Source organism: Oryctolagus cuniculus, chromosome 20 (assembly GCF_964237555.1).
Source record: "Oryctolagus cuniculus chromosome 20, mOryCun1.1, whole genome shotgun sequence".
Classification (NCBI taxonomy): Eukaryota; Metazoa; Chordata; class Mammalia; order Lagomorpha; family Leporidae; genus Oryctolagus; species Oryctolagus cuniculus.
Window position 1 is genome coordinate 11,599,530 of NC_091451.1, and position 16,938 is coordinate 11,616,467.

General features: G+C 38.9%; 1 protein-coding gene across 8 annotated transcripts in view; it reads left to right on the forward strand.

The window, feature by feature from the left end:
• FUT8 (fucosyltransferase 8) overlaps positions 1–16,938 on the forward strand; it is a 296,746-nt gene that overhangs the window by 172,868 nt on the left and 106,940 nt on the right. For all 8 annotated transcript variants that reach the window (XM_002719524.5, XM_017349465.3, XM_051826373.2 and 5 more), the window contains 2 exons: positions 11,463–11,578; positions 11,691–11,853. In XM_002719524.5, coding sequence (XP_002719570.1) covers positions 11,463–11,578; positions 11,691–11,853 — 279 coding nt within the window. The remainder of the gene's footprint in view (positions 1–11,462; positions 11,579–11,690; positions 11,854–16,938) is intronic.

Sequence of the window (16,938 nt, forward strand, 5' to 3'; positions counted from 1 at the left end):
AGCCAAAGAGCAACCACACGAGAAGGTTAATCTGGGGGAATCTGAGGCCATCTTGAGGTTATAAATCAGTGGAGATTCCCTGCTAGGTTCCATCAGAAAACACAGTGATGGGTTAAAATGAATGCGGTATTCAACCTGGAATTCCAGAATCCTAACATTCAGAAAGGGTATAGAGATGACCCCTTTTATGGAAAGAATGCATTCCTGCAAATGATAGTGTTGATTGGAACAGTACTGTACAAGGTCCAAAGACCAGGTTTTATGCGTGCTGTTTGGTAATTTCTCTTACATTTTCTGTGCATCTTCTGGGATCATGTTATGCATCCAGCTTAGTTTCTCTTCACTAGTCTTCAGGAAATTGGTAAGTCCTTCCAGTTTTCAATGATGTTCATAATCCCCAACATAATTCCATAAGACTGCAAGGTTAGTCCCAGTATTGCTTGTTCTTTTAAAAAAGAAATTATTAGAGAGAAAGAGAGAGAGAGTGAGCACACTTCTGTCCACTGGTTTACTTTCCAGATACCTCCGTGGCCAGGGCTGAGCTGGAGCCAAAACCAGGGGCCAGGAACTCAGTCCAGGTGTTTCTCATGTGCATGTGGCAGGAGCGCCCAGTTAATTGAGGCATCACCATGGCCTCCCACGGTTTACATTAGAAGGCAGCTGTAGTCAAGAGTGGGCCTGAGAATTGAACCCAGGGACTCCTCTGTGGGACATGGGCTTCTTAAATGGACTCTTAATTGCTATGCTAAGCTATAACTCCTTCCTGTTAACTTTTACCATATTTTTTCTTGAATCACTGTAAAATGCAATCAGTTGGACCTCAATCCTTTTGTGAATGTTTTTCTGTCAATGCTATGTACCTTTCATTCATTTACTTGGTTTGAAAAAGAATAGAGGAAGGAAACTATCAATGAGTTTTAATAAAGAATTATATAAGTTAACTAAAATGAATCTTTAAGTGGGAAATCTGTATTTTGAAAGAGAAAAAAAATTGCTTATGTAAACAAAACAGATTTTCTCTTCAAATATTTAAAATTTTATGAATACTGCAGGGTGTGTGTTTCATAAAGTAAGGATATAGATTAAAGTTGTCTTCAGAATATCCATATAAGGGATTATGATATTAATGCAGGAATAGACATGAAATGATATGCTTTACTAACAAATTTCACAGTACCAAATTGGCTTTTAGGAAATTTCCATAAAAAATAATTGGAAACAGGGTGACACTGTGGCGTAGTGGGTAAAGCCGCTGCCTGCAATGCTGGCATCTCATATGGGTGCTGGTTCAAGACCCAGCTGCTCCATTTCCGATCCAGTTCTCTGCTATGGCCTGGGAAAGCAGTAGAAGATGGCCCAAGCCCTTGGGCCCCTGCATCTGCGTGGGAGACCCGGAGAAAGTTCCTGGCTCCTGGCTTCAGATCGGTGCAGCTCCTGCCATTGTAGCCAGTTGGGGAGTGAACCAGTGAATGGAAGACCTCTCTTTCTCTCTGCCTCTCCTCCTCTCTCTGTGTAACTGTGACTTTCAAATAAATAAATAAATCTTTTAAAATAATAATTGGAAAATAACTACAGTAAAAATCACTTTTTCTAAAAGAATTTTTTTTCTGAGAGGCAGACACAGAGCTCCTATCTGCCGGTTCAATCTCCAGATACCTGCAATGTCCGGACTGGCCTGGGCCTTACCTTCATTGTTGTGATGCAGCTCAATCTGCTCTAGAAGTTTCAGTTTATAACCAGTTACCTGATTGTAGAAGAAAGGCCACTTTGATATCAGTAGAATTAACGTATATTCATTTTTAAACATATTCTCTATCAAAGAACAGCGTTTTTGTTTATCGTCTATATCATTCTCTTCTGTCAGTTCTAGTCTATAAAATACTGCTGTGGCTGATAAATAATTGCTTTGTTTCTTAAAGTATCAGCATATATATCATGTGGGTTAGTGTCGCTCCCCCTCTTCATGGAGGAACGACACTAAACCCTGCCTAGGCTTCATATCCGAGTCACGGCACCATTATCCCTCCTAAGCTTCATATCCGAGTCACGGCACCATTATGTCGCTCCCCCTCTTCGCGGAGGAACGACACAGGACCCTGCGCTGTTCTTTTGTCTGCTCGGCCCTCCCCGGGTTTGCTGCTGGTTCTTCCCGGGTTGGCTACCGTCCCTTCCACCTCCATGTTAAGGGCGGTTCCCCCTGCCACTTTCCCCACTTCCACGGGGGAGCGGCACACCGCCGGCCAGCTCTCTCGGGGGCTGCACAGGTGTTCCTTCAGATAGATGTTCCTGGTTCATGTTGTCTCTCTCCTCCTTTATAGTCCTTTTCCACCAATCCCAACTCGGCTGCCCACACGCCGAGTATGCTGCTCTCCTCCAATCAGGAGCAGCTCCTGCAGCTTGTCAAGTTGGTGAAAGCAGCTGTGTAGAAGCTGTTTCCTCCTCTCCCAGCGCCATATTGTGGGAGAGCAGATGCATAGAATAAGTCTTAATTCCAGTAACTTAGTCGAGTCCGAGTTGCTCCCCACAGGTTAGGAAATACAAACTTATGTAATAACAAAAGAAGCAAAGTTTGTAAAATACCTGACAAACTAGTGACCTGGAATCTTAAACTTTACCAGTTTAAGAAGATTAATTTTTGTCTTCATTATGCACTAATGATTTTTTTGCCCTTTTAGAAATATTATTTTTAACTAGATTAAATAAAGTATACACAGCCGGTGCTACGGCTCACTAGGCTAATCCTCTGCCTGCGGCGCCGGCACCCTGGGTTCTAGTTCCGGTTTGGGCACCAGATTCTGTCCCAGTTGCCCCTCTTCCAGTCCAGCTCTTTACTGTGGCCTGGGAGTGCAGTGGAGGATGGCCCAAGTGCTTGGGCCCTGAACCCGCATGGGAGACCAGGAGGAAGCACCTGGCTCCTGGCTTCAGATCAGCACAGTGTGCTGGGCATCACAGCCATTTGGTGGGGTGAACCAACAGAAGGAAGACCTTTCTCTCTCTCTCTCTCACTGTCTAACTCCACCTGTCAAAATAAATAAATAAATAAATAAATAAAGTATACACAGAGATGAGCACATGTGCATACATATGCAAAATGGAAAGTTATGATTTTAATGTGCTGTGAATTCAAATATATATAATAAAAATCAAGTTTTTAAAAACTGGGATATTAATGTGCGTACTTGAAAGATTAAAATTCCTTATTAATCATAGTTTTCACAGCAGCCATGTTCAGTTAGAACCTGTAGTATTATTGTCTAATTTATATGGCATTCTTTCCAAAGCTATTAATTTATTTGCAGAGGTTAGCCAGACTTGTTCTGAAGAAGGGTTGCCTTCATCTCTTATATGATCAGTTGCTTTACTATTGCTGAAATTTTCAAGAGCCATCCTTCTTTGTTCTCATTCATGTTTTCCCAGGGACTGGTGTGGGTTGGTAGAATAGCTAGGAAAGTTACTAAATCTTATTTTTTCTTTAGTCAGTTTTCAATTAGTATCTCCAACATAGCATAATAAAAAACCAAATACACTGATATTCAACCTAAAAACTATCAACTGTAGAATTCTTAGAATGAATTCTTTCAAAGAGATTTTTTTTTTAAGAAGGTCATAGTTTAAAAGTTTACAGTTAGGCTGGTGCTGCGGCTCATTAGGCTAATCTTCCGCCTGCAGCTCCGGCAGTCCCGGTTGGGGTGCTGGATTCTGTCCCGGTTGCTCCTCCCTTTTCCAGTCCAGCTCTCTGCTGTGGCCTGGGAAGGCAGTGGAGGATGGCCCAGGTCCTTGGGCCCTGCACCCACACGGGAGACCAGGAAAATCACCTGGCTCCTGGCTTGGGATCAGCGCGGTGTGCCGCGTGCCGGCCGCAGCGGCCATTGAAGGGTGAACCAACAGAAAAGGAAGACATTTCTCTCTCACTCTCTCACTGTCCACTCTGCCTGTCAATTAAAAAAAAAAAAGAAAGAAAGAAAGAAAAAAAATGTTTACAGTTTTTCTCATAGGACTTCCAGTTTTCTAGTCTATTGCATTTTCCAAGCGTAATCCTTTCTAAACACTTACTGTGATACATAATTCTGTTAAATTTTTCCTAGACCAGTGATTCTGGTTTGCTCATCAGCAGCATAATTTATAACTGGAAGCAGTCATATTTCTTATAATGTTTATGAAATTTTAGGGTTGTACCAAAAAGATATTCCACAGGAGAACACAATAAAAATGTTAGCAGGTCACACAGAGCCTCCGCTGTGTTGGACATTTAAATCCTCAGGACTCGTCTCAGTGGTGTTATGTTGCTTTCCTAGTAAAGGTACAGAGCAGATTTCAGAAAGGTTAAGTGACTTGTTCAGAATTAACTGCTAGTCAGGCTCTTCGCCGGCGTCTGTCTGCCTTCAGAACCCGTGGTTTTCATCTCAGTGATGCACCTCACCAGCAGCTTTAAAGGCACTGCATTGAATGACCTTCTCAGTGTCAGTGTTGGATTCATCTGATTTATCCATACAGAGTAGAATGGCACATGTTTATTGGAGTAGCTTGACTTGCAAAAAGGGCCGTGATAATGTAGCAGAATTTTCTGCAGAAGCCTGGCAACTCTGAGTGCTTGTCTTAAAACACTGAGGACTGTTGGCGCAGTAACACTGAACAGTGTAAGCCACTAAGGGTAGCATTCAGTGTGGTATTTATAACTGATGCCATTCTTATTGTTAGCTTTGTATTACTATAATGAAATATTAAAGGCAGCTAAGTTTATAAAAAGGAAAAGAGGGTTGGGTATCTTGGTGCAGCTGGTTAAGCTGCCTCTTAGGATGCCTACATCCCTTGTTAGAGTGCCTGGAATCAAATCCACCTCTGCTTCCTGGCCAGCTTCCTGCTAATGTATAGCCTGGGAGGCAGCAGGTGATGACCCAACTACTAGGTCCCTGCTACCCACATGGGAAACTCAGATGGATTTCCTCGCTTCTGGCTTCAGCCTGGACCAGCCCCAGCTGTTGTAGGCATTTGGGAAGTGAACCAGAGAATGGAATATTTATCTCTCTGTTTCTGCCTCTCTGCCTTTCAAATAAATCTTTTTTGGGGGGGAGAGGGTACTACTTTATGTTGCTCACAGTGTTGGAAGTTAAAACCAAGATCAAGCAGCCACATTGGTTTGGCCTCTAGTGAGGGTGGCAGATCATAACACATCACGCAGGGGTGCATGCAGGTGTAAATGATCACATCTCTTTCCAGAGCAGGAAAGGTAAGTGGGCCCAGTCTCCGCCTTTTATAACAACCCTTTCTCGGCCGGCGCCGCAGCTCACTAGGCTAATCCTCCACCTTGCGGCGCTGGCACACCGGGTTCTAGTCCCGGTCGGGGCGCCGGATTCTGTCACGGTTGTCCCTCTTCCAGGCCAGCTCTCTGCTGTGGCCAGGGAGTGTAGTGGAGGATGGCCCAAGTCCTTGGGCCCTGCACCCCATGGGAGACCAGGATAAGTACCTGGCTCCTGCCGTTGGATCAGCGCAGTGCGCTGGCCATGGCGGCCATTGGAGGGTGAACCAACGGCAAAGGAAGACCTTTCTCTCTGTTTCTCTCTCTCACTGTCCACTCTGCCTGTCAAAAATAAATAAATAAATAACAACCCTTTCTCAAGAACTACTTTCAGAGGATACACCTCCAGTGACTGCTCTCCAAGTCCCACCTCCTTAAACGTTCCACAGCTCTCCAATGACACCACCCTGGAGACCATGCCTTTAATACAGATCTTCTGGGAGACATTTAGTATTCAGACCATAGTACTGAAAAACAATAAATTCATACTTAATATGTTTCCATTTATTCTGGTAACTAACAGAAAGAGAGAATGGTAAGTATGATTGGAATAGGTTTGCTAATTTTTGATCGATTAATTTATTTTTATTTGAAAAAACAGAATGGTAGAAAGAGGGAGAGAGAGAGAAAGAGATCTTCCACCTGCTATTTCACTCTCCAAATTACTGTAACACTTAGATCAGGTCCAGGTTGAGGTTAGGAGCCAGAAAGGGAGCCAGGAACTCCATCCTGGTCTCCCATGTGGGTGGCAGGGGCTCAAGAACGTTGGCCATCACCTGCTGCTTTCCCTGGGCACCTTGGCAGGGACTGGGATGTATAGGCTGCTATAGGTACTGGTTTAACCTGCTGAATCACAATGCTGGCCCTAGGTTTGCTTAATTTTTTAGAGAGTTTTTATATCACTAGAGATACTGATCTATAATCTCTTTTCTTGTAATATCTTTCTTCGGTTTTGATATTAGGATAATACTGACTTTGTGAAATGAGTTGGGATTTGTTTTCATATTTCCTAATCAGTCTGGTAGAGAAGAGTTTGGTAGACTATGGCCTCTGGCCTGAATCCTACTAGCTAGCTCGTGCTTTGTGGCCAACAAACTAAGGATGGTTTTATATATTTTGATGGTTACATTTTAACTATTACATTCATACCTATGCAATAGCCTTTGTTTTGCTCATTGGCCCACAAAACCTAAATTATTTGCAGTTGTGGCCTTCAGAAAGAAGTCTGTCAATTTTATTGATTTTTCCAAAGAACTAGCTTTCTTGGTTTTATTGATTTTTCTGTTGCTTTTCTTATTTAAATTTCATTGATTTCCTCTCTGATTTTTATTTCTTCCCTTCTACTTAGTTGGGGTTTTGTTTGCCTCCCCTACCCTTACTTTCTTAAAGTAGAAGCTATAGTGACTAATCTGCAGTAAATCCCTTTCAGAGTGGTTTTCATTTCATACATTATAGTTTTCATCTGTAGAAATTCAGCTTAGATCTATATATCTTTAATATCTTTTTTTACCAAAAATCTTTCCTTCCTCTATCTTTTGAACATATGAAATATAATCATAATACCTTTTCCTTACAAGCTAGTTATAATATTGGTGCTAATTCTTATGTAAGTTTTGAATGATCGATTTTCTCATTATAGGTTGTCTGTTCCTATGTCTTTGCAAGCCTGGTAATTTTTTGTTGAATTCCAGACCTCATGAATTTTACCCTACTGTTTTCTTGAAACTTGTATTCATGCAAATATATATTCTTCTGGAATATAGTTAATTGTTTGAAAATAGTTTGATCTTTTTTTTTCTTTTTTGAGAATTCTTATGTATACCTAAGCATTGTTTAGGGCTTAAATCTTTCTGAGACCTCTACCTGATATGCTATAACTTATGATGTTTTCCAGCCTGGCTAGCAGGATCAGGAACTCTTCCACACAACCCCACATGAATGCCAGGTACCACTTCCACTAATCCTTCTAAAGAGTTCTTTCTTTACAGCATTTGCTGATCAGTGCTTTGCTGATTGGCAAATGGTACCTCTGTTCTCTGTTATATGAACTCTAGCTGTCTTGATTCTTAGGCTCTTAGATTTATTTCTTTAATTCAGGATATTTACTAGGATTTACCTGGGTTTCTTTTTTTCTACACTGTGGTCTGGAAACTCTCACAGCAGTAAAGTGATGTAGTTCTAGGGTTTGCATTTGTTTTTCTTCTCAGAGGTTAACGTTCTTAGTTGACTGCCTCTTCTTTTTTATACTGGTGCTTCCTACTTTTTCGAGGCTTCGAGTTGTTTCAGACAGGATGATAAATCTGATCTCTACCTTTGGTCCAAAGTAAGACTCCTTTGTATCTTCTGCAAAGTGAATACGGTAAGAGGACATTCCATTTCCTCAGTATTCAAAAAGGAGGACTACTCATGCAGATTGACTCTTTTCTGAAAGGGGTTTAGAAAGAATAGTTCTCGTGCATTTTTTCACATGGTCTTGTCCAATAATTTTATCTATAGTTTATTCACATTTGAATTACATTTTTATATATAACAATACAGTGTAAATTACTGGTGCAGTTATGATTTATTAGAGTTAGATTGTATTTAGTACTTAGTGGAAATCTACTGAATAGATTGTATGCTGCTTTTTCATACTTCTTTTACCTCTGATGTTATTCCGTCAGTGTATGAAGACGTGAGATAAGAATGTACACATAGTCTTTCTATTGTCTGAATTTTTCTATAACTAAAATGTGTTCTGAAGAAAGACTTTTCTGTCCTTTGCCATATTGCTGCTAAATAAATCTCAAGAGGTAGTTTTGTTGTTTTCAAATTGTTTCTTAGAAACCAGCTATCTAATTCAGAAAGAGATTAAGAACCAAGTTTTGAAAACCATATTTACCAGAAGGGGCCATCAAAGAAGGATGTACTTTTCTCTGAAGGAAGGAGAGAACTTCCACTTTGATTATGGCCTTGTCCAAATACTGACAAAGTCTGTGGTCACAGAAGGCTTCCATAGCCTTGGTAGCTCATGGCAAGAGCATTGGGTGATCACTGACATCATATATAAGAGTGTCAATTGTTAAATGAACAACAGGAGTCACTGTACACTTACTCCCCATGTAGGACCTTGGTCCTTAATGAGTTATACTATGAGAAAAAACTGCAAAACTTGTTCTCAAACAGTACTTTATACTTTGTGTGTGGGGGGTTGCAAACTATTGAAATCTTTACTTAGCATAAAGTTGATTTTCTGTGTATAAACTAAAAATGAATGTTAATAAAGAATGGGATGGAAGAGGGAGTAGGAGGTGGGACGGGAGGGAGAGAGCGGGTATGGGGGAAAGAACCACTGTGTTCCTTAAGTTATACCTATGAAATTTGCAGTCATTAAATAAAAGCTTTTAAAAAAACATATTTACCAAAAACTGTATTTCAGGACATACCTCATTTATGTCATTATGTGTATACATATATGCTCATAAATTAATTATGCACCTAGCTACTTTATTTTATCGTTGTTCAGTTTGTGTTTATACAAATGAAGCCTTTTCCATTCATTTTCTACAACCTCAGATACTTATGATTAGAAGATGATAATTTTTCATGCTTTTCAATTTAGTGCATTCAAGTCCACAGGAAGTTATGAAATGCCTTCAGTTATGCTGAGATAGCTGTAACAATAGCTTCCTTACTAAGCATCATTCTGCAGTAGTGTACGGAATTAGTAGTTAATTTGGCTTCATCAGTTATGTAAAAAAAAAGTCTGAAATCTTTAAAAAAATCTGTATCAGAGTCTGTATGCAAGAGGACTCTGTTAGCATTTGAATTTAATTTCTGTCAACTACAATTTAAAAATTAAGTTCCCTTAAATTGATTGTGATGGTGAGAATAGATATTGCAGAATTTTCAAGTATGTAGCTCACCCCTAAAATGAATAAGCCCAGATAAAATAACCTTCATAAAGTTTATTAACAGACACTGTGCTAGATAATTTTATAGAAATTCTCTCAATTAAGTACACTTTAAAGAAGAATCAGCCATTATTTAATCTTCACAGTAGTTTGCAAAAGGATGTGTGTGCTTATATGTATGTATTAGTTTTTTGTTGCTGCTGTGACATATGCTACAAACTTGGTGGCTAAAAACAACAGAAATTTATAGTTTGGAAGGCCAGAAGTTTGAAATGAATTTCACTGTGCTGAAACCATGGTGTTTTTATAGACACCCCCCAAGACTGAGTCCACCTGCCCAACGCGCAGCAAGCCAATTACGGACACTGGGGTGAAAGAGTATAGATGTTCATTGCAAAGCACAGAGCTAGCAGCTGGGCATCTGTCATTTAATTCCCTGGGCTCTTCAAGGGGCTACATGTAAGGGTTGTCGTAGATTGAAGTTGTGGCTGAGAGGTGCGTGTTCAGCTCAAGTCCAAGTTCCTGGTTCCTCTGCCATGCTTGTAGCCATCCTTTGGCCAGCGAAATGTCCTTCCAGGGAATTTTGATGATGGTAAAGTGGACTCCACTCATCTTGGGGCCATGTACATGTAGAGGTTTTGCACAGGACTTGGGGTTCCTAGAAAAGAAAACCCTCAAGACAGAACATCAAGATGTTATCTAAAGGGGAAGTAAATGGCCTCATGAACCTGGCAGTTAGGGGCCTTGTAGGGCTGGTTGCACCACTCCCTCAATTCAATGAGCTAATTTCAATAAGAGGTTGATTTGCAATCATAAAAGCAGGACAAAGACATTTTAAGGGAAGGAGGCTGGGAGACTGAGAGACTGGGACCTGAGGGTCACTAGCATCTGCATCCTTGGCACTGTGTAGGGGCTTGGTTTCAGTGTCAGAAGGGCAACGTGGTGGGTCGAGCAGTGGGTTAAGCCATGGCCTATAATGTCAGCATCCCATATGGGTGCTGCTCCACTTCCAATCCAGCTCCCTGCTAAAGTGCTTGAAAAAGTGCTTGGGAAAGCAGTAGAAGATGGCCCAACTGCTTGGGGCCCTGCACCCACATGGGAGACCTTGAAGAAGCTCCTGGCTACTGCCTTCAGCTTGGCCCAACCCAGGCCATTGTGGCCAACTGGGGCGAGAACCAACAGATAGAAGATTCATATTCTCCCCCCCCCCCCACCTTTCTGTAACACTTTCAAATGAATAAATTAATTTTAAAAAAATAAAAAGCTACATAACTGTTTCCTCTTCTATAATGAAATCCCTCTCCTCCTTAAAAGGACCTTTGTGATTATAATTATGACTCACCTGGATAATCCTGGATTAAGACCTCCCAATTTCGAAGTTCTTAACTCAATCACACATTCAGAGTTTCTTTTGCCATATAAGGTGACCAGCACAGGTTCCAGAGATTAGGATATAGATATCTTTGAGGGACCACTGTTCAGCCTGTGCTCAAATTTTACTTGTTTACTTATTCATTCCTTAATGGAATACAGTATGCTGTCAAAGCTCACATAAAGGCAAAGCATGTTAGAAACAAGCACAGTTTAGAAAGAAGTTAACCAGATAGATTGATGATATGTACAAAAGACCCTGGAGTTTCTCTGTTAAGTTGCAACATTTTATATTATTGACTGATATTTTTTCTTTGCTGAGAGAAATAAACAGAGCATTAATCTCTTTTTTTCTAATATATTTTATCTTCTGCTTTTGTCTTTCCCTTTCCTGTGAAACCAGTGCTTATTAATCTAGTCATGAATTCATGAACTGAAGCACAGATTTATACTGTATTTATTGGGAAATACTTTGTATTTCCTATATGAGTATATCTATAGACACATGTTCAGATAGACATTTTGTTATTCCCTTTAAATCTTTTCTTTAACTCTCCCCTTCCATTCTCAACATTGTTAAAGAATTGACCACTTTGTCTCTGATGGTAGTACTCTAAATAAATGGTTGAAGTTTTTAGGAAACAGCTCTATAGGTTCTTTAATTCCTAGAAGATCATGGATCTTCTAAACTACATTAGTATTTTCTGTTGTGTTCAGTATGATTCCAGTGTTTATCATTAAGCCTTCACATTTGAAGAAAATATATCATTTGATACCTCTTTTGTGCTGTATATTTTTAATTACTCATCGATTTGCCAAAAAATAAGTTTTAGCAAAGTAAAATTTTATTTTGTTGTATAATTTAAAATTTAAATTTTAAAATTTTATTCTCTGAAATCCAGGATACCAGAAGGCCCCATTGATCAGGGGCCAGCTACAGGAAGGGTACGTGTTTTAGAAGAGCAACTTGTCAAGGCCAAAGAACAGATTGAAAATTACAAGAAACAAACCAGAAATGGTAGGTGATTATACAGGGTTGTCCCTCCTTTAATATATTGGCTTTTAGCACAATTAATTGGAAATTTCCTATTACCAAAATGTTTTAAATGCTGATACTCTATTCTTTGCAGGTCTGGGTAAAGATCATGAAGTCCTAAGGAGGAGAATTGAAAATGGAGCTAAAGAGCTCTGGTTTTTTCTCCAGAGTGAATTGAAGAAATTAAAGAATTTAGAAGGAAATGAACTCCAAAGACATGTAGATGAATTTCTTTCGGATTTAGGACATCATGAAAGGTACTCTTCCCCCTTTATGTTTCATTTGGACTTCAGTAAAGATTACAATCTAAGAATAGGAAACTGTAAATTTTATTAATTTCCCTGCTTAATAGTAAATGATACCCTGTGTGTTTAAGAGCAGTAGGGTACTTGATATCTGGAATGACATTTATGGTCAAGTGCAGTTAACCAACCAAAATATATCACCAGAAAATAACATTTAAAATGTATGCCTAAAAATCTTCATGTCTTAAGTGTGCCCTGAGGGTAGTGGTGTTACCAACAATACAAGATATTTTCCTATGAATTTCTTTCATATATGATCAATGTTTGAAACAGGGTATGCAGTTTTGCGTTGCAGTACAGTTAGAACTCATGCTGAGGCTGGCAGTTATGTTCCTAATTCAAACATTAGAAGCTTTAAAATAGCACCTTTTTGAGAATTTTTAATAAAAGGTTAACAGGTATTTTATGAAAAGGAACATTCTGTTAATTTCTCTTCCATTTACTTGTCAGAGAGAAGAACCTAAGATCTGTCTAGTTAAGTTTGGTTCTCCTGTTTACACATTTTCAAATGATACACAGTTTATATTCCATGGAAAAGAAAATATTTTTGGTGCTGATGTGTTCATGCAGAATAAAATATATCTGAGAATCATTAACAGCAGAACCCGTACTTAGGCCTCTTATATTTAAAAGTCTGTGTTCCCAGTAGGATTCTGATGGCAATCAATTTCTCATTAGTGAACAATAAAAGAAAAATTGTTGTCTTAGCACAGCCTACCACTGTGAGGAGGTCAAGAATAACCCCACACAAACAAGCAATTCATATTATCAGCAATATTATAATGATTTTTTTAAAAATTCGCTCTATTGTGTTAAGTTAAATTACATATAAAACCTATTAGTTTACTGGAATAATTTTAGCATTAATGAATCCACAGAAAAATGGTAGCATGGATTTCAAGGAACATTGAATTAATCAAGCCATGCATTAACCAGTTTTGGAACTTAACACAGCTTACAGTTAGGCCACGCTTAGATCACTAGACCAAATGATAACTAATTTTGTCCTTAATGCATTTCTACCCCAAAGATGATTTTAGGCACCAACCTTCTGTTAAGAAGTTTTGTGCCTGTGGAATTTGCTTTTTTTTTTAAAAAAAAATGCAGATTTGAAGATTTGACAGGAATAGACTATGTGGTATATAAAAGAGAATTGTATTGACTGCTGGTTGAATGTTCAAAGTTTGAGTTATTTGATGAAATTACTTGAGAATTTAATTTTAGGTCTTTGTTGCTGAAAATTCCTTAATTATTTTCTGCAACTAATTTGTACATGTACTTTGTGATTATATGTACAAATGAAAGTGAATTTAATAAATGTGCATATGAAAAATCTATATAAATCAATGTTACATTTTTGTTGCATTCTGTTTTGAATATATTATGATTTAATGTATGTTAGTGATATTTCATTGAAAACAAAATGGAATTAAAGGTATCCAAGTTAGTTTCTTTTGCCGTCTGAAGCAGAAATTAAATGAATCTGAGGTAAAACTTCACAGGGCCCTAACTTAATTCCAGGAAGCAAGATTAGAATGCAGCCATGTAAATAATGAGCAAGCCACAACCAAACATTAGAGAAAAAAACTTTTAAAGGAGTGAATGTAAACTAGGACGATTTGTATTGTATAGATTATATTCTCTCACTGACCACTTTGTAAATTTGCAATGATAAGAATTAAAAGTAAAAGAGACTTTTATGTTTGCCTTTGGTAATTTTTATGTGACAAGAAATTCCCATTTTACTTTTATACTTGCCCAAATTATAGTGTATTAGATGTCTCTGGACTGAAAGTCTATCTATTCTGAGAAGGCAGTTGAAGTTTGAGTCTGTTGATTTTCTTGTTTAAATTTCCCTATGAATCACTCTCATTTTTAGGCCAAGAAAGACATCTATTTAGGGAAAAACATTCTGGGCTTTTGTTTCTTTGAAGGAATTTCTTTCTTTCCTAGGACTGTTTTCATTTTTCAGGCTATATTTTGGTAGAATTGACAAGTAAAATTTGTATATTCAAAGTGTTCTATGTGATATTATATATATATATATATCACAATCAAATTAGTGAACAGTCCTTCACCACACAGTTACCATGTATGTGTGCATGTGAGAGAGAAAGAGAACATCTGTGCTGTGCTATCTTAGCAGATTTCAAGTGAACAGTGCAGTATTACTTTAGTCATTATGCTGTGTATCAGATCCTCAGAACTTGTTCCCCTTATAACCGAAAGTTTGTACCCTCTGAGGAACAGCTCCCCATTTATTTCCCTCCCACCCCAAGCCACTAACAACCACCCTTCTAATCTCTGCTTCTATCGGTTAGAGCTTTTTGGATTTGACACATAATTTCTCACATGTGTGACATTTTCTTTATCCAGTCATCAATTAATAGACACTTTGGTTGTTTCGATTTCTTGGCTATCATGAATTACTCATCCACTTAAGTGACTATAGAAGGCAGATATCTGTTCAAGATACTGGTTTCATTTTCTTTGACTATATACCCATAATATATATATATATTATGTTAATTCTATTTTTAATTTTTTGAGGAACCTCTATGCTGTTTGACATAATGGCCGTTCAAATTTGTATTCCTACCAATGCTAAATGAGGGTTTCCTTTTCTCCATACCCTCTCTGGTACTTACCTCTTATCTTAAAAAGTATGAAATGATGTCTCCTTGTGGTGTGGATGCACATTTCCCTCATGATTCGTGAGGCTGAGCACCTTTTCATATGCCTGTTGGTTATTTGTATGTCTTCTTTGAAAAAATCTATCCAGGTTCTTTTTCCTATTTTTTAATAACATTATTATTATTACTAGTTTTTCTATGCATTCCTTATATAATCCTTATCAGGTCTATGATTTGCAAATATGTTCTCCCATTCCATGTAGTTTGTCTTTTCATTTTGATGATTATTTCTTTGGCTGTGCAAATATGATGTTTGAGGGCTTCTTCAAAAAGATTTTGGAAAATGTTATGCATTGATTTCAAAATTTTTTTGCACCAGAATGTGTTTCTTTTAAACTATACTCCATGAGCTTTATGAAATATGCTCATAGTTCTAGTTGTTTATTTTTATTCTTATTGCCTCTGCTTTTATTGTCATTTTTGAAAAGAAGTTATTACTAAACCAGTGTCATTAAATGTTTCCTTTTTTTTTTTTTTTAAGAATAATTTATTTGAAAGGCAGAGAAACAGAGAGGCATAGAGAGGAAGTGAGAAAAATCTTCCATCTACTGGTTAACTCTCCAAATGGCTGCAATGGTCTGAGTTAAGCTGACCTGAAGCCAGGAGCCAGGAGCTTCTTCTGGGTCTCCCAGTGGTTGCAGGGGCACAAGGACTTGGGTCATCTTGTACTGCTTCCCAGGCGATAGCAGAGAGCTGGATCAGAATTGGAGCAGCTGGGACTCTAACCAGCACCCATATGGGATACTGGCACTGCAGGCAGCAGCTTTACCTGCTATGCCACAACGCTGGCCCTTCCTTATATTTTAATCTTAGAGTTTTAAGTTTTTCCATTTTAAGTGTTTAATCCATTTCAAGTTAATTTTGTGTATTGTGTCAGATATACAAAATCCAACAAATATCCACCTTCATTCTTTTATATGTGGATATCCATTTTTTCTAGAGTTATTGATTGAAGACATTTTCTCCCCACATCATCTTCTTGGTGCCCTTGTCAAAGATTGTCTGTATATGTGTGGAATTATTTTTAGACTATTTTATTCCATTGTTCTATGTGACTGCTTATATCATACTGATATGATTATTATGGCTTTCTAATATAATTTGAAACTGGAATTATAGTGCTTTTACGTTTGTTCTTCTTTCTCAAGCTGACTTTGTATATGTGGAGTCTTTGTGGATCCATAAAAATTTTAGGACTACTACTTGATCCAAGTCCATTATTGGTCAGTGATTTGTGTGGCCTTTTCTTTGATTGTCAGCTATGCTGTGCTCTTTAGGGAATCTTTATGATGGCCAGCTGGGATTCAGTTGTGTGGGTGGATTACATGAAACAGGTAGTTATATTCTACCCCAGACCTGGAATTTCACTAAACAAACCTCTATAGACAATACTGGCCCTCCAGGTCTTATCTATTAGAGAAGCCAATTACTTCTTTCAGTAATTAGAGTCAGGTGGACCAATCCTTCAAGTCAGTGAATTCCTTTTTTTTTTTTTTTTTTTTAAGATTTATTTATTTATTTTAAAGGCAGAGAGTGAGAGAGAGAGAGAGAGAGAGAGAGAGGTCTTCCATCCACTGATTCATTCCCAGATAGCCACAGTGGCCAGAGCTGTGTCAATCTGAAGCCAGGAGCCAAGAGCCTCTTCCGTTTCTCCCATGTGGTTACAGGGGCCCAGGGACTTGGGCCATCTTTTACTGCTTTCCCAGGCCATAGCAGACAGCAGGATGGGAAGTGGAGTAGCTGGGACTCAAACCAGCACCCATATGGGATGCTGGCACTGCAGGCAGCAGCTTTACCTGCTATACCACAGTACAGGACCCAGTGAATCCCCCCCCTTTTTAAGGTTTATTTATTTATAGGGGCCGGCACTGTGACTCACTTACTTAATCCACCTGTGGCCCTGGCATCCCATATGCGCGCTGGGTTCTAGTCCTCTTCCAGTCCAGCTCTCTACTGTGGCCCAGGAAGGCAGTGGAGGATGTCCCAGGTACTTGGGCCCCTGCACCTGCATGGGAGACCAGAATGAGGCAACTGGCTCCTGGCTTCAGATGGGTGTAGCTCTGGCCGTAGCGGCCATTTTGGGGGTGAACCAATGGAAGGAAGACCTTTCTCTCTGTCTTTCCCTCTCACTGTCTGTAACTCTACCTGTTAAATAAATAAATAAAAATCTTAAAAAATATTTATTTATTTGAAAGACATTGTTATAGAGAGGGTGAGGGAGGGAGGGAGAGAGAGAGGAAGAGAGAGAGAGAGAGAGGTGTTTTCCATCTGCTGGTTCACTCCCCAAATGACTGCAACAGCTGGAGCTGTGCCAATCCGAAGGCAGGAGCCAGGAGCTTCTTCC